The following is a 21,705-nucleotide window of genomic DNA, read 5'->3' on the forward strand; positions in this document are numbered from 1 at the left end:
TTTTGATAAGGATACACAGGTACTTCTTGGTACCTACACCTGTAATTACTACGTAAGACCACAATGCTTGATCATGGTTCTCGTTTTTGTGTGTTGAAGTAAAGACATATAAATAAAAATATATCTAATTTACATTAAATTTAGCATTTAGTTTTTACACATCTATAAACATGCATCATCTGTCATCATTAAGGGGAGATAAGTGATATACAAGTACAGAGTTGATGCCTGTTCGTATAAACTCAACAATAGTGTCAGTAATATTCTTGAAGAGCTCATTAATAGTCATGTCAAGGAACTTCATGAAAACTTTCGATGTTCATTACTACATAAAACTGTATTTTTTCTTCACTTAACAGTGGAATCTTAACAGTAGAAGAGATTTCCCAATGTCAATGGCAACGTAAATTTTATTCTTTTAAATCACCAAACTGTGAAATCATACTGGCAAAAATAAACACATGTTAATGTTAATATATATTTTAACCATGATTTCTGGTAACTTTAGAAACAGCAGACCTCCAAACCAAAAAAATAAACCTGGGTCCAGATCCACAAAGCATTCGTAACGTTACGACCTATCGTAACGCTATACTACATCATTGGCTTACAAATGATGTAATGCTACGAATGCTTTGTGGATAGGGTCCCTGGTCTTAGTGGGACTATTATGACAAATTCTAAGATGCTTCGGTGAAAGATCTAAGGCGCCAACAGTACTTTATCAGATAATGTGCACTTCTTGGATTACGTCACAATGAATTGGCATCACTGCGCCATTCTAGTCTACCCCCTCGTGATCGAACACTTTTTGCATTACATCACAATGTAAGTGACGTCACGATGCATGTCAGTTGTCATTCCCTCGTACAGCCTCCTACAGTAAACTACTCCGTTGCATCTCGTTTCTTGGTTTGCAGTTGCTTCACACAGCTAACATCACTGGTGGAACATTACGTTTATGTTTTACGATGGTTAAAATGTCTCAATTCGACTCACAAGTTCTCAGCAACGCGGTAACGTTCGCAATGTTTACATTCCCACAGTGCAATCGTGGAATGTCGCTTGACTACTCAGCTTCATCTGGATGTACTGATCTAAACGTTGGTAGTAGAAATGCGACGTTCATATTGCCCGATATGGTTTACGTTAATCCCAGATGTAATTAAAATAATTTAAAGAAGATATTTAATCTGAACGTAATCCATCATCAAACCGCTTTATCATTTGTTTTTTCTGGTAATGTTCATCTTAATGTAGGGGGCAGACACAACAATAGAACAGCCAGCCAGTTATCCACATACTGTGTGAGAATTAATCGTAATAATTTAGGTCACCTATCACCATTGTTTCTGCCTTTAATTAATCGTAATTTCAAGCCCTATCCTTAGTTAAAGCGAGGATGCTTGTACTTTAACTATAATAGTTCAGGGCGAACAGTGTGTTTTAATATTACACTATACATGGTGGTAGAGCGAACTGAATTTCTTAAGCAGGTATATCCTTACCAAAAGTTGAGCAGTTTATTGACAAAAATGAATCCTTCTCATCATTTAAGTATGATTATACCCCCATCAAACCTGGCTACCAAGAAGTCGAAAACACTACTTATGCTGGCTGTATATGTGTGGAAATAGCTGCGATTCTTTTACACATAAAATGTCAGTTTACACACACTGTTTCCAAGACACTGTCTATCACTGTCAGTAACTATTCACAACATGGAAATCCAGAACCAGCAATCATTGTTAGCTTCCCATACATGAAAATAAAACAGTCTATTTCGGCTTACCCTTGGGTTGCCTCTTGGCAGTGTAGACATGAATGTCCATTGGAGAGTATATTTCTTCGTGAACAGTCCATTGTTGCTGACCAGTGAGCTTGTTGCATTTGTGTATTGATCTTGTCTGCCAATCCGTCCAGTATAGCGTTTTCTCGTACAGAGTCAATGCGAAAGGGTGAGGGAGTTCGCCAGCAATCACCTCCTGACGATTAGATCCGTCAAAATCACAGCGGTGAATAAAGCTTAATTTGGCGTCTGCCCAGTATATTTTAGAATCATCGTAGTCAAGGGTCAGACCATTTGGCCAGAAAATATTATCTTTTATTATTTCTGTTCTACTCCACTTGCTTCCATCCATTCCTGCACGCTCAATCTTTGGATTCTCGCCCCAGTCCGTCCAGTACATGTACCTGAAATAATAATAATAACAGTAAAGTTACATGTCGCCTGACTTCCAACTAATTAAGCTGTTCAGCGGCTCTGTAAAACAAACAAGATACTTATTCATCATAGATGTTTATGGGATATAAAACACTATCGCCAGATGTTGATACGGAAATGTATCACATACCCTAGTCTCTATTTAATTTAATTTTATTACTCTATTACAAAATTTTACTGAAATAACAAACAAGACATTTATTCATCAAAAGTACATTTCATATATATCATTAGATTTTGATGGCCATCAAACCTTTTCTGGATTAATAGCATCTAAGCTAAACAAAATCAGTTTTGTGAATCATGGATTGGATTGGTTGTTGTTTAACGGCATATTAAGCAATATTCCAGGTATATGACGGTGGTCTATAAATAATTGAGTCTGGACCAGACAATCCAGTGATCAACAGCATGAATGTCGATGTACACAATTGGGATACAATGACAGGGCTCCAGATAATTTTTCATGATCAGGAGTACGTACTCCCTATTTTTTCAATATATGAGTACTGGAAAACAATAAGAGTACATTTAGAGTACTGAATGGAATTTAATGGTGTATCAGTAATCTTGTGTTTTGTTTCATATATGCACCACAACATTGCTACTCTTGTGTTAACAGGTCAGTAAACAATAAAACAATACTTTTTCAGATAAATACGTCTGTAAATGATTCTGAAACCATACACCATTGCTGTGGTCCGTATCTGCTACGTTTTTAAAATTGTTTCCTACCGTATCGCGCTTATTTTATATCCATACATACGCTGATACGGCCCTTATCTGGAGCCCTGCAATGACATGTGTCAACCAAGTCAGTGCCCCGACCACCCAATCCCGTTAGTCGCCTCTAACATGGGTTACTGAAGATCAATTCTAACCCGGTTTTGTGAATCATGTAATATAATGAAATCCATCTTATTGTTTTTCTAAAACCATATTACTATCCATTTTGGTGAGTGATAGAGTGAAGGAGTGTAATACTACAGTTGAGAGATAAGCATGGGTGTTTGTTTGTTGTACTCTGTACATAATCAAATCTGGATCTGACACTGACTGACTGAGTTTGGTTATACGCCCCTATTAGCAATATTCCAGCAACATCACGGCCGGGGGACACCAGAAATGGGCTTCACACATTGTACCCATGTGGGGATTCGAACCCGGGTCTTCGCTGTGACGAGCCAATGCTTTAACCACTAGGCTACCCCACCGCCCCTCTGGACCTGACTATCTAGTGATTGACATCAAGAGCACTGATCTACACAAATTAAATACAATGACAAGCGTCATCCAAGTCACAAAACCTCACCACCAACATTAAGTTTCTTCTTTCAACAACCATAGTGAGTGAGTTTTTAGCGTCACATCAGCAATATTTGAGCTATATCATGACGAGAACAATTTATACATTAGAAATGAATAAATGTAGAACATAAAAACCTGTCAACAATGGACAGTAAAACTACTAGGGTATCACAGATTTTAACATTAAAACCAGCATGTTATCATAAAATGACATCACTGTAGAAAACAATACAATATAAAAACAGGCTGTAGATCACCAGCAATTAAAGATAGATCACCATAATAGGGACCATGGGGATTTACAGTACTTTTGCTGTACCCGAGCTGGATTTACAGCATATCTTCAGGTGTTGGTGTTGTGCAAATGAGCCATACATAAGAAGAAAATATATTCTACAGTCAAAATCAGATCGCTTAAGACAAGAAGCTATATTCCTACTACATATCCTAAACAAGAGAGAAGGCATGTATGAACCACTTTGCTACTGATACCTTAAGTCAGAAGAAGAGTGTTCTCCATTTCCCTCCTCTTACTGATGCCAACAATTAACAACCAGTAATTGTTCCATCCATATGAGTGTGAGTTTTAAACAAGGCTTATCTTCCACAGAACTGACATGCTGTTTTTAACAACTCCATCCTCTCTCCCAGACATCATGGCAGCACCAGGATAAACCAGACTTAATGTTGTAACCTTACAGAGCAAAACCAACACAATCAGATGAAAAGTCATCATATTTCAAACTTTTTCTCGCTTCATATTTTCATGTGCATATGACGACAGATTGCCGTTGGACTAAATCTGTACAAAATGGAAAAATAAACCCTAGATTCATGCTCATACTTCCTGCATTAAAATAGATTCATACGTAATCTTATGCAAATCTCAATGCATATTTCCTTTTTCACAAAGTATCATGAAATAGGTCCAGAGCATGGTAACGCAAGCAATACCATAAACTTAATGCATTCGAATGAGATATTTAATTCCCAGGAAATAGAAACGACACTGTAAAATCCGAATATTCATGCAGTCTGACAGAGCAGAGATTAATCTCACGATGAAATACATTTCAATGATATCCATGCTGCTATGTGTAGCTTAGTGAACCGCCTGATGTAAACACAAGCGAGCATTGTGTCTCACTCCGCACAGAATTTCAACCGTGACGAAGCAACTGAACAACGTAAAGAAATCTCGTCCTTCAGAATGAAAACGATTTCTTTAATGTTGACATCAGCTAACAGACAACCCGTCACCCATATCCTGTAATCACCTGGCATATCATGCTGAATCATTAATGTATTCGTGTGCGTTGAGGTGTGTCTACACATCGCGGACAGCGCTAGCACTACTCTCCCGAAAACAATCACGAACAGTGTAGTATTGATTTCATGTCACAAGTCGTAATGGCAAACAAATTTCCCGACACTGAACGTTTCAAATCTAAAGGCAGCATGACCTCTGTTTCATAAAGCATAAAAAACACTTCGATATGATCTTAAAATAACAAATTGTTCAGTCTGTTGAATGCTGAACTAGAAGAATATTTCAGTTTGAGGAACAAGTTTGAGAATCCTTTTCAAACAGACGATAATTCTAAAACACCTGAATCTTGCTCACATTACTAGCATTTACATGTCTACATTACAAGCTTATTACATAATATAAAGTTTCTTCAACAAACTGCTCAAAAGATGGACTGTTACGATGAAGCGGAACAAAAAATGTTTGCTTTTTTTTTCTTTCATAAAATGTGCCCTTATTCCGGCAATAATGTGGTGTGACTTGCGCTTCAGCCTGTGTGTCCACGTCTCATGGCAACAATGTTGTACTGACAGATACAAATGTTGATGGCATCGCAACTTTACGCTACACTAAACTCTGTCAAGTCTCATTAAGCAAGACGAGTTTCTCTGCGTTCACTTTTTCCTGACTGTAATTCCCTGTTTAAAGTAACAATGAACAGTGCTATAACTAGCCATATCATCAGCTTAACTGTATAATCCTACCCATGTCATAACTTGCCATATCACCAACACATCTGTACAATTCTACCTATTTCATAACTTACCATATCATCAGCATAATTTGATAATCCTTCCTATGTCATAATTTTCACACCACCAGCTTAACTGTACAATCCTACTATGTCTTAACTTACAATCTACTGAATCTCTAATTACAAACATCCTTGTAACATATGTTATATTTTGGATTACACTATCTTAGTAAAGTACCGATTCTAGTACTTTCCGGTGTTTGAACCCACACCCTCAGAGTCAGGCACCTAATTGCCAGCACACAAAGTCAGCCGCCTAACCTGCTCAGCCACCAAGACTTCCACTTCCTTTGCCAAACCTTCAAGCAACTTCTTTCATTAAATTTGTCAAATTTACCAAAACATATTCCAATATTCCTTCCAAATCTTGAAGACCTGCATCCCTTCTGGCTTTCCTCATAAATCAGCTTCTGACACACATCCCCTGCACGAACTCTGTGACTTATAGAATGCTCAATAGCGTCACAGCTTTACTGAGAAGTGATGCTGATAGTAATAGATTTCTTTGTTTGAATAGTATTGTGGACATGTATCAAACAAGTCAGTGTACCTAGTCACTTCATCTGACAGTTGCTCACTCTCACAAGTTGCTGCAGTCTAATTCTAACCCTGACCTACACTGAGGTTTGTTACGGGAGTGAGTGAGTTTGGTTTTAAGCCGCTTTTAGCAATATTCCAGCAATATCACGGCGAGGGACACCAAAAATGGGCTTCACACATTGTACCCATGTGGGGAATGAAACCGGGTCTTCAGCCCGAAGAGTGAACGCTTTAACCACAAGACTACCCCATTGCCCCTTTATATATAGGAAGGGATATGAAACTGAACACCTAGAAGCATCATACTAAAGAGTGAGTGAGTGAGTTTGGTTTTACGCTGCTTATAGCAATATTCCAGCAATATCACGGCGGGGCAAACCAAAAATGGGCTTCACACATTGTACCCATGTGGGGAATCGAACCGGGTCTTCAGCGCGAAGAGTGAACGCTTTAACCACAACACTACCCCACCATCTCCTGTTATATATGGGAAGTGATATGAATCTGAAGCATCATGCTATAAGATGACAAGAGATACGTATTTTGATACCAAAGACATGTCCTAATTTGTGTAAATTTCTATTTTCCTACAGATCCAGATATCGCAATTTTGCATCAGACATACAAACATTTTTTTCTCACAAAAAGACATTTCTGAAGAAAATCAATTTCCACTTCCGTAAAATTAGACAACGGTTCTATTAACACAGAATTCGGGTTCGGAAAGGTTTCATAAAAACACTACGTTTTTACCCAAGCAGACGGGAATTTGGAATAGGCAAAACAGTAAGTTATTATCCTAGTGGCATGTGTTACTTCAACAAAAAAATTGTCTTTTACCGATCTGTATGGTACCTGGAAGTCTGTTGGTGATTATGTTTGCGTGTGAGTTTTTGTGTTTACTGGCAGGAGTAGCGTCTGGAGAGGACGCGGTGTCTCGCACCAACTGGAAGCTAATGGCAGACTCGATAGGTCATGTGACACGAAATGACTGACTGATAGCTGCATGAAGGATATATGACTGCAGAAATGCGATACACATGTCGGTAGTTGGAGATCGAGCCAATACCCCTTCCAGCATGCATCAGCCATATTGTTAAAGCTCTATTGCTTTCTGTTTAAGGTGAGGGTGGCATTTTGAAAAAAAAAGTTTGTATTGTTTCCAAACAAAAGGAATGGAATCCTAGCCACTATTTCAGTACTGTTATATGCTTTACTGCAAATATGTTCCATGCGAGAGAGAGAGAGAGAGAGGGAGAGAGAGAGAGAGAGAGAGAGAGAGAGGAACGAGATATTCTGAGAAAGAGAAAGAGTGAAAGAGATTCTTTTCTGAGAGAAAGAAAAGGAAAAAGGGATTCTTTATTGAGAGAGAAAAAAAAAAGAGGGAAGGAGGGAGATGTATCAGTTTGATGTGACCTCAATGCATCAGTTTGAATTGGAGCAGACAAACCAAGATTCAAACCCAGAATCACAGGTTTCTCACACAGCTGCATGACACAATACAGCAAATCACAGCATCTTAGATCACTTGGCCATTACTTCCCCTATGAAGAATCAAAAGCAGCCATTGTGGTAAAACCTTACACTCTTAGTCAAGACTTCAGCACCTATCAACAGCCAAGTGCAGTCTCACATATCTTACAATCAGGGAATTTTCTACAAAGTACCCTTGCAAGGCTAATCAGATATATTGTACATGCTCAATCATCTGTACCAAGTACAATTGTTTATGAAGAGAATTCAACATCTGCTATTCTCCTCAGTCAATGTTCATCCCTCTGACAAGGGAGGAATGTTCACAATCAACAACAGGTCCACTCTGACCTCTCCCCAGCTACAGGGAGCCATGGATACTGTCCGCCCCTCACAGCAGAAGAGGACCAGTTCACACAACGCATGACCTCTGCCATTTTGTTATGCCCGCTCCCCTTACTCAGACAAGCCTCTAACTGGACTAGAAATGCCAGCTTGCTCAAGCTGAATCATAAACAGGAATCATAAATGATAGCGGCTCCAACACCTGTTTATTGACTTTCCAATATAACTGGATTTATTTACCTGTGCTTCTATCCTTTTAACAATTCTCACCTGATGATTATTTGTCAAAATATGGGAGTTCAAATAAATGCAGAGGCATAATATTGTCTAATGAAACAAAACATAAAAATATGCTTTAATTCTTGCAATCCTGTTGATCTAAACTCATTAAATTATGAAATTTCCATTCCATTTCCAAAACATGTATGAAAGTTAAAATAATTGTAGTGATTTAGATTGCATTTGGACATTGCTGAAGTGATAAGTCTGGTGAAGTTGTGGAAGGTATTGACAGATAGGTGACTGTATTCAACGTCTTGACCCCTGAGATTCATGGGCCACTGTCCTGTGTCACCCGGTAACATGTTTATATGTAGGGTCTCCATAGCTACTGACTTTGTTCAAAATATGTCTCTGTTCACCCAGTACTGACAGCAGTATATGGGTACCCGTCAGGATGAATGGTTATGTGGCTGTCAACCTTCTAGCACTCATACACAAGGGAAATTAAGCTGTGTTCTCTCCTGGGAGCTGAGAATAATATTGGAATGTACACTTATCCATTCCCTATCCCTTCAGAGTGACCTTCCCCTTCACTTGACCACCAAATACCATACCCTTTCTATCATACCTATGTCCAGACCCCAAAGCAGGTACTCTACCACTATAGCTTGACCTTGTCTGGCCTGACAACAGGTACCCTCCCCCTTCAGAGTGACCCTCCCCAGCCCTACAACCAGTACCCTCCCCTTCAGTGAGACCCTCCCCAGCCCTACAACCAGTACCCTCCCCTTCAGTGAGACCTACTCCTCCAGCCCTGCTACACCCTACCAGGTACCTTCCAGAGTGACCTTCAGTGGTAGACCTCCCCCTTCAGCCCTACAACCAGTACCCCCCCTTCAGAGTGACCCTCCCCAGTGACTACAACAGTACCCTCCCCATTCAGAGTGACCCTCCCCTCCCCTTCAGAGCCCTACAACAGGTACCCTCCCCTACAGACCCAGTGGTACCTCCTACAGAGTGACACAACAGGCACCCTCCCCTCCAGAGTGACCCTCCCCTCCCCTCAGAGTGACCTACAACAGGTACCTCCCCCTCCAGAGTGACCCTACAACAGGTACCCTCCCTCCAGAGTGACCCTACAACAGGTACCCTCCCCTTCAGAGTGACCCTACAACAGGTACCCTCCCCCTTCAGAGTGACCCTACAACAGGTACCCTCCCTCCAGAGTGACCCTACAACAGGTACCCTCCCTCCAGAGTGACCCTACAACAGGTACCCTCCCCCTTCAGAGTGACCCTACAACAGGTACAACAGGTACCCTCCCTCCAGAGTGACCCTACAAGGTACAGGTACCTACAACCCCTTCAGAGTGACCCTACAACAGGTACCCTCCCTCCAGAGTGACCCTACAACAGGTACCCTCAGAGTGACCCTACAATAGGTACCCTCCCCTCCAGAGTGACCCTACAACAGGTACCTTCCCCCTCCAGAGTGACCCTACAACAGCTAGCATCTGTACAGTAGTCGCCCCACCCCTTCAACTTGACCTTGTAGAGCCCTCCAGGGTGGATCAATAAGAGTACCTGCTGTCCACCCCGCCCTCTATTAGCATTGTTTGTCCACCACTCTCCCTCCCATCCCTATTGCCCTTAAGGAATGTGGAACAATACCCTCCAGTGACAAGACCCTAAGGGCTTCTTGACCCCACATTTTTCTATTAGTCCCTAATTCTTGAAGGACTATTTTTCTAGACACAGCAATATTTTCTTTCACAGCGAGGTTATTGTCTGATGACCTAAACAGAAAAGGGATGACCTTTTGACCTCAACCAGTCACCCTCACCTTAGGGGTCATGTCAAAAGATCCCATATGCTTTGTGAAGAGTCAATGAAGCTGGAGAGATTGTATTTGCCGGTGATATTTGCCAGTTTAACAGTTACAGTTTAGTCTAATGAAATATGAGATAAATTAGCAGTTCAATACTAACATGTTGATATTCCTTCTGCATGAAAAGACAAAAGTATATAACTTACTCATTTAAATACTAAAATATTGATACTTTCTGCATAAAAGATCAAACTAAATAACTTAACTAAAACTTGTTACAATACATGATAGTGATCACAATTATGGTACTATGCTATATATTGAATATAGCCTACTATGCTATATATTGAATATAGTCTCAATGTTACCTGTAGGTTTGTATGTAAGTGTACAATATTGCCTCTGTTCCATTATGAAATGTTTTGGCAATAAATATATCTTTACTCTTCCTATCTTATGGTGTGCAGCAATATCCATCTACAGATATTTTCAAAACACTGGAAAACCCTCATCTAAACTCATTGGTAACTTCAGTCAATATTTCATTGAGCAGGAAGACATTGCATCAATGCATAGTGATTAAAAGTGATTCTTGCTAAAGAACAGAATTTTCATGGATGTCAATGACCTGATGAATGAGTAAGTATATACTCTGAAATGTGTTCCTCATGCTAAATAAGTTGACATCCATAAAAACCTCTCTTCCTCATGTGTATCACTTCTAAATGTCATTCAAAGACCTGGTTCTTGCTAACTGACCTCATTTGCATACTTATCAGAGGATGTCCTCTCTTTTCTAAAAACTCCCAGTCACGAGACGCATTAATTAATGGTTAAGTGCACATAGGTGCTGCATCAGAGAGTAATAATTATATTGTATTGGTTTATTTGTGTTGATAATACAATGTACTTAACGCAGGAGATTTTGGAGAAGGCACATGGTGAGATTTTTAAACTGTCCTGTTGCTGTTGTGACCGGTGAGTCTGTCTCTGGCAAACATACCCACGAGGACTCCCAACACTGAAGTGTCCATCATCCTCTCTGACTGTGGACAGGTCCCTACTAAACACACAATACAATCCTAACCTCCTCTCACACCTAATTTAGTCACAGACCAATACAGAGACAGCCTGGTCATAGCTGAGTGGCTATCTCACTGACTCCTACTATACATGCTCTGGTCAGTGCTTGTCTGTTGAACTCCAAACGCTGTCTCATCTCAGAATCTCTCTAGGATCATTGCACAAAACTATCTTAGCGCTATGATGAACGTAACTCCCATTCTTAAAGATCGACTTACGACAGTTGTAGCACAAAGATCACTTCGTGCAAGTGGGGCCAGGTCAGTCTCACAAACGCTCACGAGACCTTATCGTGTCTCGCAAACTCTCATGAGATCATTGCACAAAACAATCTTGGCGCTATGACGATCGTAACTCCCATTCTTAAAGATCGACTTACGACAGTTGTAGCACAAAGATCACTTCGTGCAAGTGGGGCTAGGTCAGTCTCACAAACACTCACGAGACCTTATCGTGTCTCACAAACTCTCATGAGATCATTGCACAAAAACAATCTTAGCTCTATGATGATCGTAACTCCCATTCTTAAAGATCGACTTACGACTTGGCTGATACATGTCATCGTATCCCAATTGTGTAAATCGATGCTCATGATGTCAATCACTGGATTATCTGGTCAAGGCTTGATTAGTTTCAGACCACTGTCTCATAGGTGAAAAATTGCTGAGTATGAAATTAAACAACAAACAGACTCTAAACAGTCCCAACTGGACCCAGCTGGAAAGTACTACAATTCTCCATCATCTGTCCTACATCGTAAGTCAAGAACGAGCCAATGTAATTTCCCCCTGTGAGAGCAGGGCCCCTCCAGTTTGCCTGTATTCACAACCATAGCTACACTTACACCGAGAGGTGACAAGCAAACAACTTCTTCACACATGGGGCTGCCTCTACCCTGGCGTTAACTAAACTGACATCCCCCGATTCAGCCATTTAACCATCCTCAAACACAAAACCATTAATAAACTTAAGAAGGGGCATATAAGGGACACCATTTTTTCAAGGTGTTTCCTTTGAGGCTTGACATAAGTGGCTTAACCTCAAAGCCACATAATCCCGAAATTTAGCAAGACAAACGATTAGAAATACCTCACGAGATACAGATATCATCGTACACGTTCACATTTCTCTACAATCCCAGCAGGGACCTCTAAAGCTACCTAGCAAAGCTTATCAATAAAGGTATTATTACCCGATTCTGGCATAAGCCTCGACACAACAAACAAACAAATGGGAACGCTTAGCTCTACACCATACTCACTGTATAATCATCCCTCTTTTCTACAGTAAACTTGTCAAGCACATGCAAATTTTCTTTTTTGAAGGTAAGGTCTAGTTACTGGTTGATGTCCCTCATCCTGAGGTCAGATCACATACATCTATAATATTTGCCGTACCTGAAATCGGAGCATTGTCACGGGCTTAGCAACTTAGAAGTTGAAGACGAGTTAGTAATTTGAATGTTGTCCTTAAGCACAAGGACAACCTGGTAATTTAAAAGTTGTCTTCCAGTAGAAAAACTAATGTTAATTTTGAAAGCTGTCCCTGAATGGAAAAAGGACAGGGTAATTTTAAAAGTTACGATCCAGGTAGGAACAGGACGGGGTAATTTTGAAAGTTACGATCCAGGTAGGAAAAGGATGGGGTAATTTTAAAAGTTACGATCCAGGTAGGAAAAGGATGGGGTAATTTTGAAAGTTATGCTCCAGGTAGGAAAAGGACAGGGTAATTTTAAAAGTTACGATCCATGTAGGAAAAGGACGGGATAATTTTGAAAGTTATGCTCCAGGTAGGAAAAGGATGGGGTAATTTTAAAAGTTACACTCCAGGTAGGAAAAGGACAGGGTAATTTTAAAAGTTACGCTCCAGGTAGGAAAAGGACGGGGTAATTTTGAAAGTTATGCTCCAGGTAGGAAAAGGATGGGGTAATTTTGAAAGTTACGCTTCAGGTAGGAAGGAAAGGACGGGGTAATTTTAAAAGTTACGCTCCAGGCAGGAAAAGGACGGGGTAAGTTTGAAAGTTGTCCTCATGCAGAAAGAGAACCTGGTAATATAAAAGATGTCCTGCAGTACAAAAACTACGGTGTCATTTTGAAAGCTGTTCTTGAATGGAAAAAGGACATGGTAACTTTAAAAGTTATTCAAGCAGAAAGAGAACCTGGTAATTTAAATGTCCTCAAGCAGAAAAAGTTTGTTTGAAAGTAATCCTGAGGTTTAAAGAGGAGCTACTAATTTCAATGTTCTCCCTGTATTGAAAAAGGACTGGGTAATTCTAAAAGTTATGCTCTTGTAGAAAAAGTTTTGGGTAATTTTGAAAGTTGTCCTCAAGTAGAAAGAGGACAGGGTAATTTTGAAAGTTGTCCTCAAGCAGAAAGAAATGCAATTTGAAAATGGAATGAGAACTTATAACTTGAAAATTGTTAAGGCACTTGGTAATTTTAAGCAGACCGATGATGTGATAATTTGACAGGCTGTACAGGTATCACATAAGAACAGTTAAATAATGGTCCTGTTTTTCCTGACGTCTCAACTGTCATATGACAAAACTGATGAAGCAACAGTGACAGCATATGTCAGACATTTAACTGCACACAGGATGACGACCATTTATATCAACTCTGTATGACTCATAACTCATCACAATGGATCTTGGCAATTTCAAGACGATCAACTGTCAACCCATGGAAATATACACTTATGTTTCAAGGTGGTTCACAATGAAACAGGGCCGGAGGGATAGCCTAGTAGTTAAAGCATTTGCTTGTCACAACGAAGAACTGGGTTCGATTCCTCACATGGGCACAAAAGTAAACTAACTCAAAATGAAACATACTAGAAGTATTCTCACCTGGTGATATAATTGTTACAGGAATTGTAGTTTTGTTTTGGAACTTAAGTATGTGGGGTTTTAATTTTTTGTATGTTTCGATAATGTTTGTTATGAATTTTATCAAATCTGATTTTCATATGTATGCCTTCTTTTGCCCAATTCATACATCATTTGTATACATATACGCTCTCTTGTAGTTCTAAATATTTACTGTTCTGTATGCAAATTACCTGCAGTTTACCTGCAATCATGTTAAATTTGACATTGTGTGGAAAGAATCAGCAGAGAGTCGTTCAAAAATATGACAGCTTGGTGAGCACCATAAAAAAACACTCACAAATGGCGAGGGTTATGACAAAACTACATTATGATAGTGAGTGAGTGAGTGAGTGAGTGAGTGAGTGAGTGAGTGAGTGAGTGAGTTTTGAGTGACACAGCTTTTAGCAATATTCCAGCAATATTACAGCAGGGGACACCAGAAATTGGCTTCACACATTGTACCCATGTGGGGAATCGAACCTGGGTCTTTGGTGAGATGAGCGACCACTTTAACCACTAGGCTACCCCACAGCCCCTACATTATAATAAAATACAAAGTGCTCTTGCATTTTGTCTTTTCAGGGAGGGTCTGGAAATGAAAACTTGGGGAGAGTCATCCAACATAAGATAAGCATTACAGAAGGGTCACTATTGGTACTAAATTAGACCATAATAAATATCTGATCCCCCCCTCCAACTCCACCCTCCCTGTAAAAAGACTGGTTCCATAATAGTCCTTAATTTGACATGATGGATGTTGTTTCACCTTAACTTTCTGGACATAAAAATGTGCACACCAAAATTACTCCACCTAAAAAACAAATCTTTCAACTTTTTCAGAAAAGCTCATCAATTTGAAACCCAACTTGGCTCTATTGATGACAGAACTTCTCCGTATGAGGCAAACCCCGGTAAACATGTCATTTACCACAAAACAAGCCTTCAGAGACGAGAGGTCTGCATTCGAAAGTCGTGATTTACATGCAAAGAAATCGAGATTATAATTCCCTTGTCTTCTTTCTTATTGTTCTTTCTGTCTACTCACAATGATAGATACTTCACATCACCTTTGATGAAGCAATACCATGATTCTTCATTACCGCGCTCTGACGCTGGGATGGACAGTTTCTAAGACAAATCGGACCCGTGACGGGACAATTGTTTCAAATATTTCAGTACTCGGAGCCTCTGGTATTGGATTAAAATTCATGAGTAAACGCAATCACATCAATTCTTCAGTACCATGCCTACATAATAAACGAGACAGCTATTGTGGGGCCTCCCCTGTGTTAGTTTTGAGACGTGGTAACAAATCGTTTTGATAATAACACTTATTATATTTCATCGAATAGATAGAAGTAAATTGATGAGAATCAAATTGATCGCTGTGTTGGAGACATGTATGTATCTGGATGAGGTAGCTTCACGCCAAGAGAAATTTCTGTACATGATAAATTATATCTGGGTCTGGGCGAAATGAAGAAGAGCAAGAGCAGATTAGTGGGTGGGATGGAGTCAATGCAGGGTTGTGGCTACATGTATTTACTTATTTATTTATATTTCGAGACATATTTTAAATAACTACAGATAACAAAAGTTCAAACTGACCTTGTATATTTACTGGTGTGCAGGTGTAAAAGGAGTGTTTTCATCAGATCAGGACATAAAAGTCCACAGCGATAGGGAAAATCAATTAGGAAAGCTTTTTATTATTTCATGTTGGAGTTAAAATTCGAAGTAAGTGGGATATGGGAAAAACAGAAAAACTATTATCAGACTCATATACTGACTGACTGACTGAGTTTGGTTTTACGCCGCTTTTAGCAATATTCCAGCAACATCACGGTGGGGAACACCAGAAATGGGCTTCACACATTGTATCAATGTGGGGATTCGAACCAGGGTCTTTGGCGTGACGAGTCAACGCTTTAACCACTAGGCTACCCCACCGCCCCTCAGCCTCATATAAACAACAAAAAGTACATGGTACTATACTCATGGAAACAAATAAGGGAACACGTGAAAGGACAAGTGTTCCTTTATATATTTTTCAGATTTCAACCCACAGTGCAATATAAAGCATGGCAAGAAACACTTTCACTTTCGTGTGTTCCTTTATTTTTTCTATGAGCATATATGGGTCAGTGTTGTAGTCTAATGGTTAAAGCGTTCGCTCATCACGCTGAAGACCTAGTTTTGATGTGCAGATGGGCACAAAGTGTGAAGCCCATTTCTAGTATCCACTGTATATTGCTGGAATATGGCTAAAAACAGCGTTAAACCATCCTCACTCACAGTACTATATAAAACAAAAGCAACTCACCCATTGGCTGGATCTAATGCAATTGCCCGCGGCTGGTCCAATCCTTCCCAGAATAAAACCTTTCTATATGTCCCATCCAAATTACTGACTTCTATCCGATTGGTTTCCGAGTCTGTCCAGTAGAGTTTCATTCCCAGCCAATCACAAGCCAGCCCGTCTGGCGACACTAAACCTGTTGCTATCACATTAATACTGTTCTGAGGATCATTCAGGTTAGTCCTTTTAATGACTTCAAGGCTGACATCCGTCCAGAATATAGCTCCTTCACTGAAAATGAAATCTACAGCCGATGCATCTTCCAAGTTTGCAACGACCACGGTCGAGTTCCCCTTTGCATTTTCGGAGTCGATAATCCTCACATCCTTTCTGTTAGCGAATAACAGTTGTGGGGATCCTGGAACAAAATGAAAAACATTAAATCATGAACCAAAACCCTGATACTACAAATTCTCTAGCTATGATAAACAACAGATGTACACTTGCATCTCTCACAAGTCATTACCTAATAATCAGTTATTAATATTTTCAGCTCGACTGAAAACATACAGAAACGTGCACGATCAGCTAGCGGCAACACATTCTTACATCCTGACACCTTAATTGCATTCTTGCCATGAAAAGCTGCAAAACTGCTGATACAGCATTAAACAATATTCCCTCAACCATCCTGTCATCAGTTACAGGACCGTTACATGTCCCAAGCTGTTCGAGATTTTTCCCTATATTCAGTTCCATGTAAGATATAAAAAGCATCGCTAAAATGTATTGATAATAGTGATATTTATTGCCTCATGACTGTCTTATAATGTTCTTAGATATTGGGAAAATTTAATGTCATTTTAAAGAGTTGCCTTGAGGAAAGCTTCCTCCATGTTGCATCTAATTGCACCATTGGCCAATCATGCTGCTGTCCTACAATTGTCATGCTAGCTGGTCTGGGCACAGAGTGCTATTCCTGCAACAGAACTGGAGGCAGTAACGTACCACTAATTTTAAACAATCTACATTTCTTGGAACTACACCCACGTAGAGATTCACAGGAGAACATGACACACAAAATCAGAAGTAGTTGTGGGGAAGACATCAGCATCATAATCTTTATCAGTCCAGCAACATGTGCTTCATCTGTCCAATATTACAGAACCTTCAGTATTGATTATTCCAATATTACAGAACCTTTAGTATCTATCAGTCCAGTATTACAGAACCTTCAGTATCTATCAGTCCAGGACCACAGAACCTTCAGTATTCATCAGTCCAGGACCACAGAACCTTCAGTATTCATCAGTCCAGGATTACAGAATTTTCAGTATCTATCAGTCCAGGATTACAGAACCTTCAGTTGAGGATTACAGAACCTTTAGTATCTATCAGTCCAGGATTACAAAACCTTCAGTATTGATCAGTTGAGGATTACAAAACCTTCAGTATTGATCAGTTGAGGATTACAAAACCTTCAGTATCTATCAGTCCAAGACCACAGAACCTTCAGTATTGATCAGTCCAATATTACAGAACCTTCAGTATTCATCAGTCCAGGGTTACGGAACCTTCAGTATTGATCAGTTGAGGATTACAAAACCTTCAGGATTAATCAGTCCAAGGATATAACTGACAGTATTCCACAGTCCAGTCTCTATCGGTCTCATAGCACAGTCTACAGCATTCCCCAGTCCACCATTATATAGTCTACAGTATTCTACAGTATTCTTCAAGACACCAGTAGTACAGAATATATCCACTATTTGTCAGTCCACACAAGTCCTCCTTCCAACAAACCCTCCAGTGCAATGGTTGGTGAACGTGTGTGTACATATTTATAAGCAAGTGTCATGTCCAAGTATGTCACCATCGGCAAATAAATCCTACATGGCAGACAGATCAAGGTACGTGATGGGACCAAAACAGCAATCTGAAGTGATGGACGTCCGTGGATTCAGATATTCACAGACCTAACGGTACCTGGACGAGAATCGGCCTCATCACAACCAGCCCACTAATTGGTAATTAACGAGACATCTTTGATTTGATTGACAGGTCCAGGAACCTGACACAGACATCAACTGACTATGGCTTCACATATATAATGAATAGTCACATGAAAGAGAGATTAATTGCAATTGCTGAAGCTAATTGTGTGATCAGTGAATGGATGTCTAGACCTGTCAGTGGAGTGACCACCAATGGCCTAAATGGACAAGGTAATAAAGATGCTTTCTTCTTTAATGGAAGGCAAAATGACCTCACATCAACATCCATGTGGAGCTAATGATGATTTTGAATTCGGTAAAGGGAGGTAAATGATGATTGATGTCAGCCAATTAGGAACAGCCGAGCTTGATCACTGGCTACCTGTAACTGGACTAGGCTTGGAGTGGAGAATTCCCTTCAAACTACAAGTGTCAAAACTGGTGCTAGTGGCTATGGGCTCCTAAAACAACCCAGGCTTTCAAAAGACAGTTGGATAAACTTGGACCACAAAGACTGCTTGTCAAAACAAATGTCTTGCTTTGCTATGAAATACACATTTCACAGTAAGTGAGTGAGTATGGTTTTACGCCACTTTTAGCAATATTCCAGCAATATCACGGCGAGGAACACCAGAAATGGGCTTTACACATTGCACCCAAGTGAGGAATAGAACCCAGATCTTCAGCATCACAAGCAGACACTTTAACCACGAGGCTACCCCACCTCCCCTGTTTCCTTCAAGATGACAGGGCGGTGGGGTGCCTAGTGGTTAAAGCGTTGGCTCGTCACGCCAAAGACCCGGGTTCGAATCCCGACATGGGTACATTGTGTGAAGCCCATTTCTGGTGTCCCCCGCCGTGATGTTGCTGGAATATTGCTAAAAGCGGCGTTAAACCAAACTCAGTCAGTCAGTCAAGATGACAGTAAATGCCTGAATGTGTTCAGCCAAATTAAAACGGCATACTTTATACCAATGTATGGATTTAATGCCTTTTATTAAAGTATACTTTATCATAACCCCACAGTCTGGTCATGCCAGACAAACTATATGCATATGAAAAAACCCACCTGATCTTTTTAAGTAACTTAATCGTATTTAATCAACTCTTGGCCAGACAAACTAGTGGTTGATAGAATGACTAACACTCTGTGTTGCTAAGAAACCACTGACAACATATCATTATTAGTCAGTCCCCATCTTATTGGTTTCTATAACAACACATTGTATATAGATACATATTCACGCACACTTCATACACTTTAAAGAAATCTTACAGGCAACTGTGGACTTTTACATGTACTTTACAAAATAACATACCAATCTAAATAGCATTCAAAAACATTTTATAATATTGTGAAAAACATTTATTGCTAATGGTGCAAAAGATTACATCCACCATTATATGACTTTTCTTTTCTGAGCAATGTGTCAATACATAAAACAAAAATCAATTTTGATAAATCTGTAACAAAATGCTTTAATGCTTTAATGACTTTATAAGTGTTGACCTATGAAGTACAGAGGAAGTAAACTGATATAACGATATTAAACTTCTTGTACTTGTTTAGAGTTTAGAACTCTTGTCCTCAAAACTGTGGCTCATCTCATTTTGGGTATTGAGATACTAGATGTTGAATATATTGGACATCAGCGACAAAACCATCTCCGGAGACAACTGAGCACACCAAGTCTGGTGAAGGCTGCCATCTGACCCCCAGGCGATATATACATGTAACCCATGGTCAGCGGATCAGCCAGACAGGTCAATGAGTAAGTAGTTTATACACTAGTCAATGAATAAATACTGGTATAGCCTGGGGCAGCCTTGCAGTTGTTGACGAGGATGTGTAGACCATTGATGTAACGCTCAAATGAAACTGAGGCCTACTCTGATGCAGACAGGCCGCAGCTGATGGAACTAAAGTAGAAAATGAAACATTGTTCCGACTCACAGCATCCCACACTCGCAGACCATTGCATACCCCAAAGACACTGCTACATCATCAAGAGTAGTAGCTATGAAGATACTATGAATAGGCAGAAAAGTGAACTGTTACAGTAAATATGTTTTCTTTTTTACCCTTCATCATCCGAACGTCATATAACAAAAATGTGTATCCCATGTGCAAAGATCTTACTTTATTACGACTAACGGGATCAGGTGGTCAGGCTCACTGACTTGGTTGACACATGTAATCGATTCCCAATTGTGCAGATCGATGCTCATGCTGTTGATCACTGGATTGTCTGGTCCAGACTCGACAATTTACAGACCGCCGCCATATAGCTGGAATAATTCTGAGTGTGGCGACAAACTAAACTCACTCACTCACTCTTATGTTATTAAACCAAATTCCAACAATTTTTTCAGGAATAAACAGAAAATTGCAACTGTTTGCTTCTTGTCTACAAGGCTGTGTGGTAGTTGTTGAATGATATTTACATTGAGACAAAAAAAAAATCACATATGTTCTTCACCACAATGATGCCAGAAACCATGCTTGAATCGTCTGTCTACATAGCAGGGTAAACCGTCTAGCAGCATAGACAACACTTGGTGGGATAGTAGGTATCTGGGATCTAATGTTGTCTCGCCTGGGTAGTCCAGGGCAGAGCTGGTCTGTAGTACCCAATGCTTGTCTCCCTGTAGGGACTCTGGGCCAGAATAGGTCTGCACCATTTGATGCTTGTCTCAATGTAGGGATTGCAAGGTAGAATAGGTCTCTAGTATCCAATGTTTGTCTTCCCCTGGGTATTCCGGACAGAATAGGTTTCCAATACCCAATGCTTGTCTCACTGTGGGAATTTTAGGGCAGAACTGATCTCCAGTACCAAAATGCTGGTCTCCCTGTAAAGATTCCAGAGGAGAATAGTCTCCAGTACCTAATGTTTATCTTCTAACGGATCTAGTCGCCATCTGCATTAAGTCTAGCTGTCGCATTCCTATCTGACTCAACAGTACCCATCTATGTCACATCTATAAAAATAATCCACAAGAGCCCCCTCCCAGTCTAGCTGTCACATTCCTATCTGTCCCAACAGTACCCATCTATGTCACATCTATAAAAATAATCTACAAGAGCCCCCTCCCAGTCTAGCTGTCATATTCCTGTCTGACGTAACAGTACCCATCTATGTCACATCTATAAAAATAATCTACAAGAGCCCCCTCCCAGTCTAGCTGTCACATTCCTATCTGACTCAACAGTACCCATCTATGTCACATCTATAAAAATAATCTACAAGAGCCCCTCCCAGTCTAGCTGTCACATTCCTATCTGACACAACAGTACCCATCTATGTCACATCTATAAAAATAATCTACAAGAGCCCCCTCCCAGTCTAGCTGTCACATTCCTATCTGACTCAACAGTACCCATCTATGTCACATCTATAAAAATAATCTACAAGAGCCCCCTCCCAGTCCAGCTGTCACATTCCTATCTGACACAACAG

At 40.1% G+C, this 21,705-nt stretch overlaps 1 protein-coding gene across 1 annotated transcript in view; it reads right to left on the reverse strand.

Annotated features, from left to right (window-relative positions):
* Positions 1-21,705, reverse strand: part of LOC124262281 (low-density lipoprotein receptor-related protein 6-like) — a 75,055-nt gene that overhangs the window by 29,718 nt on the left and 23,632 nt on the right. The window contains 2 exon segments of the mRNA XM_046696768.1: positions 1,793-2,193; positions 16,278-16,671. Of these exon segments, the coding sequence (XP_046552724.1) occupies positions 1,793-2,193; positions 16,278-16,671 (795 nt within the window).

Source organism: Haliotis rubra, unplaced genomic scaffold (genome assembly GCF_003918875.1).
Source record: "Haliotis rubra isolate DU_JTF1 unplaced genomic scaffold, ASM391887v1 Scf83, whole genome shotgun sequence".
In the NCBI taxonomy this organism is placed as follows: Eukaryota; Metazoa; Mollusca; class Gastropoda; order Lepetellida; family Haliotidae; genus Haliotis; species Haliotis rubra.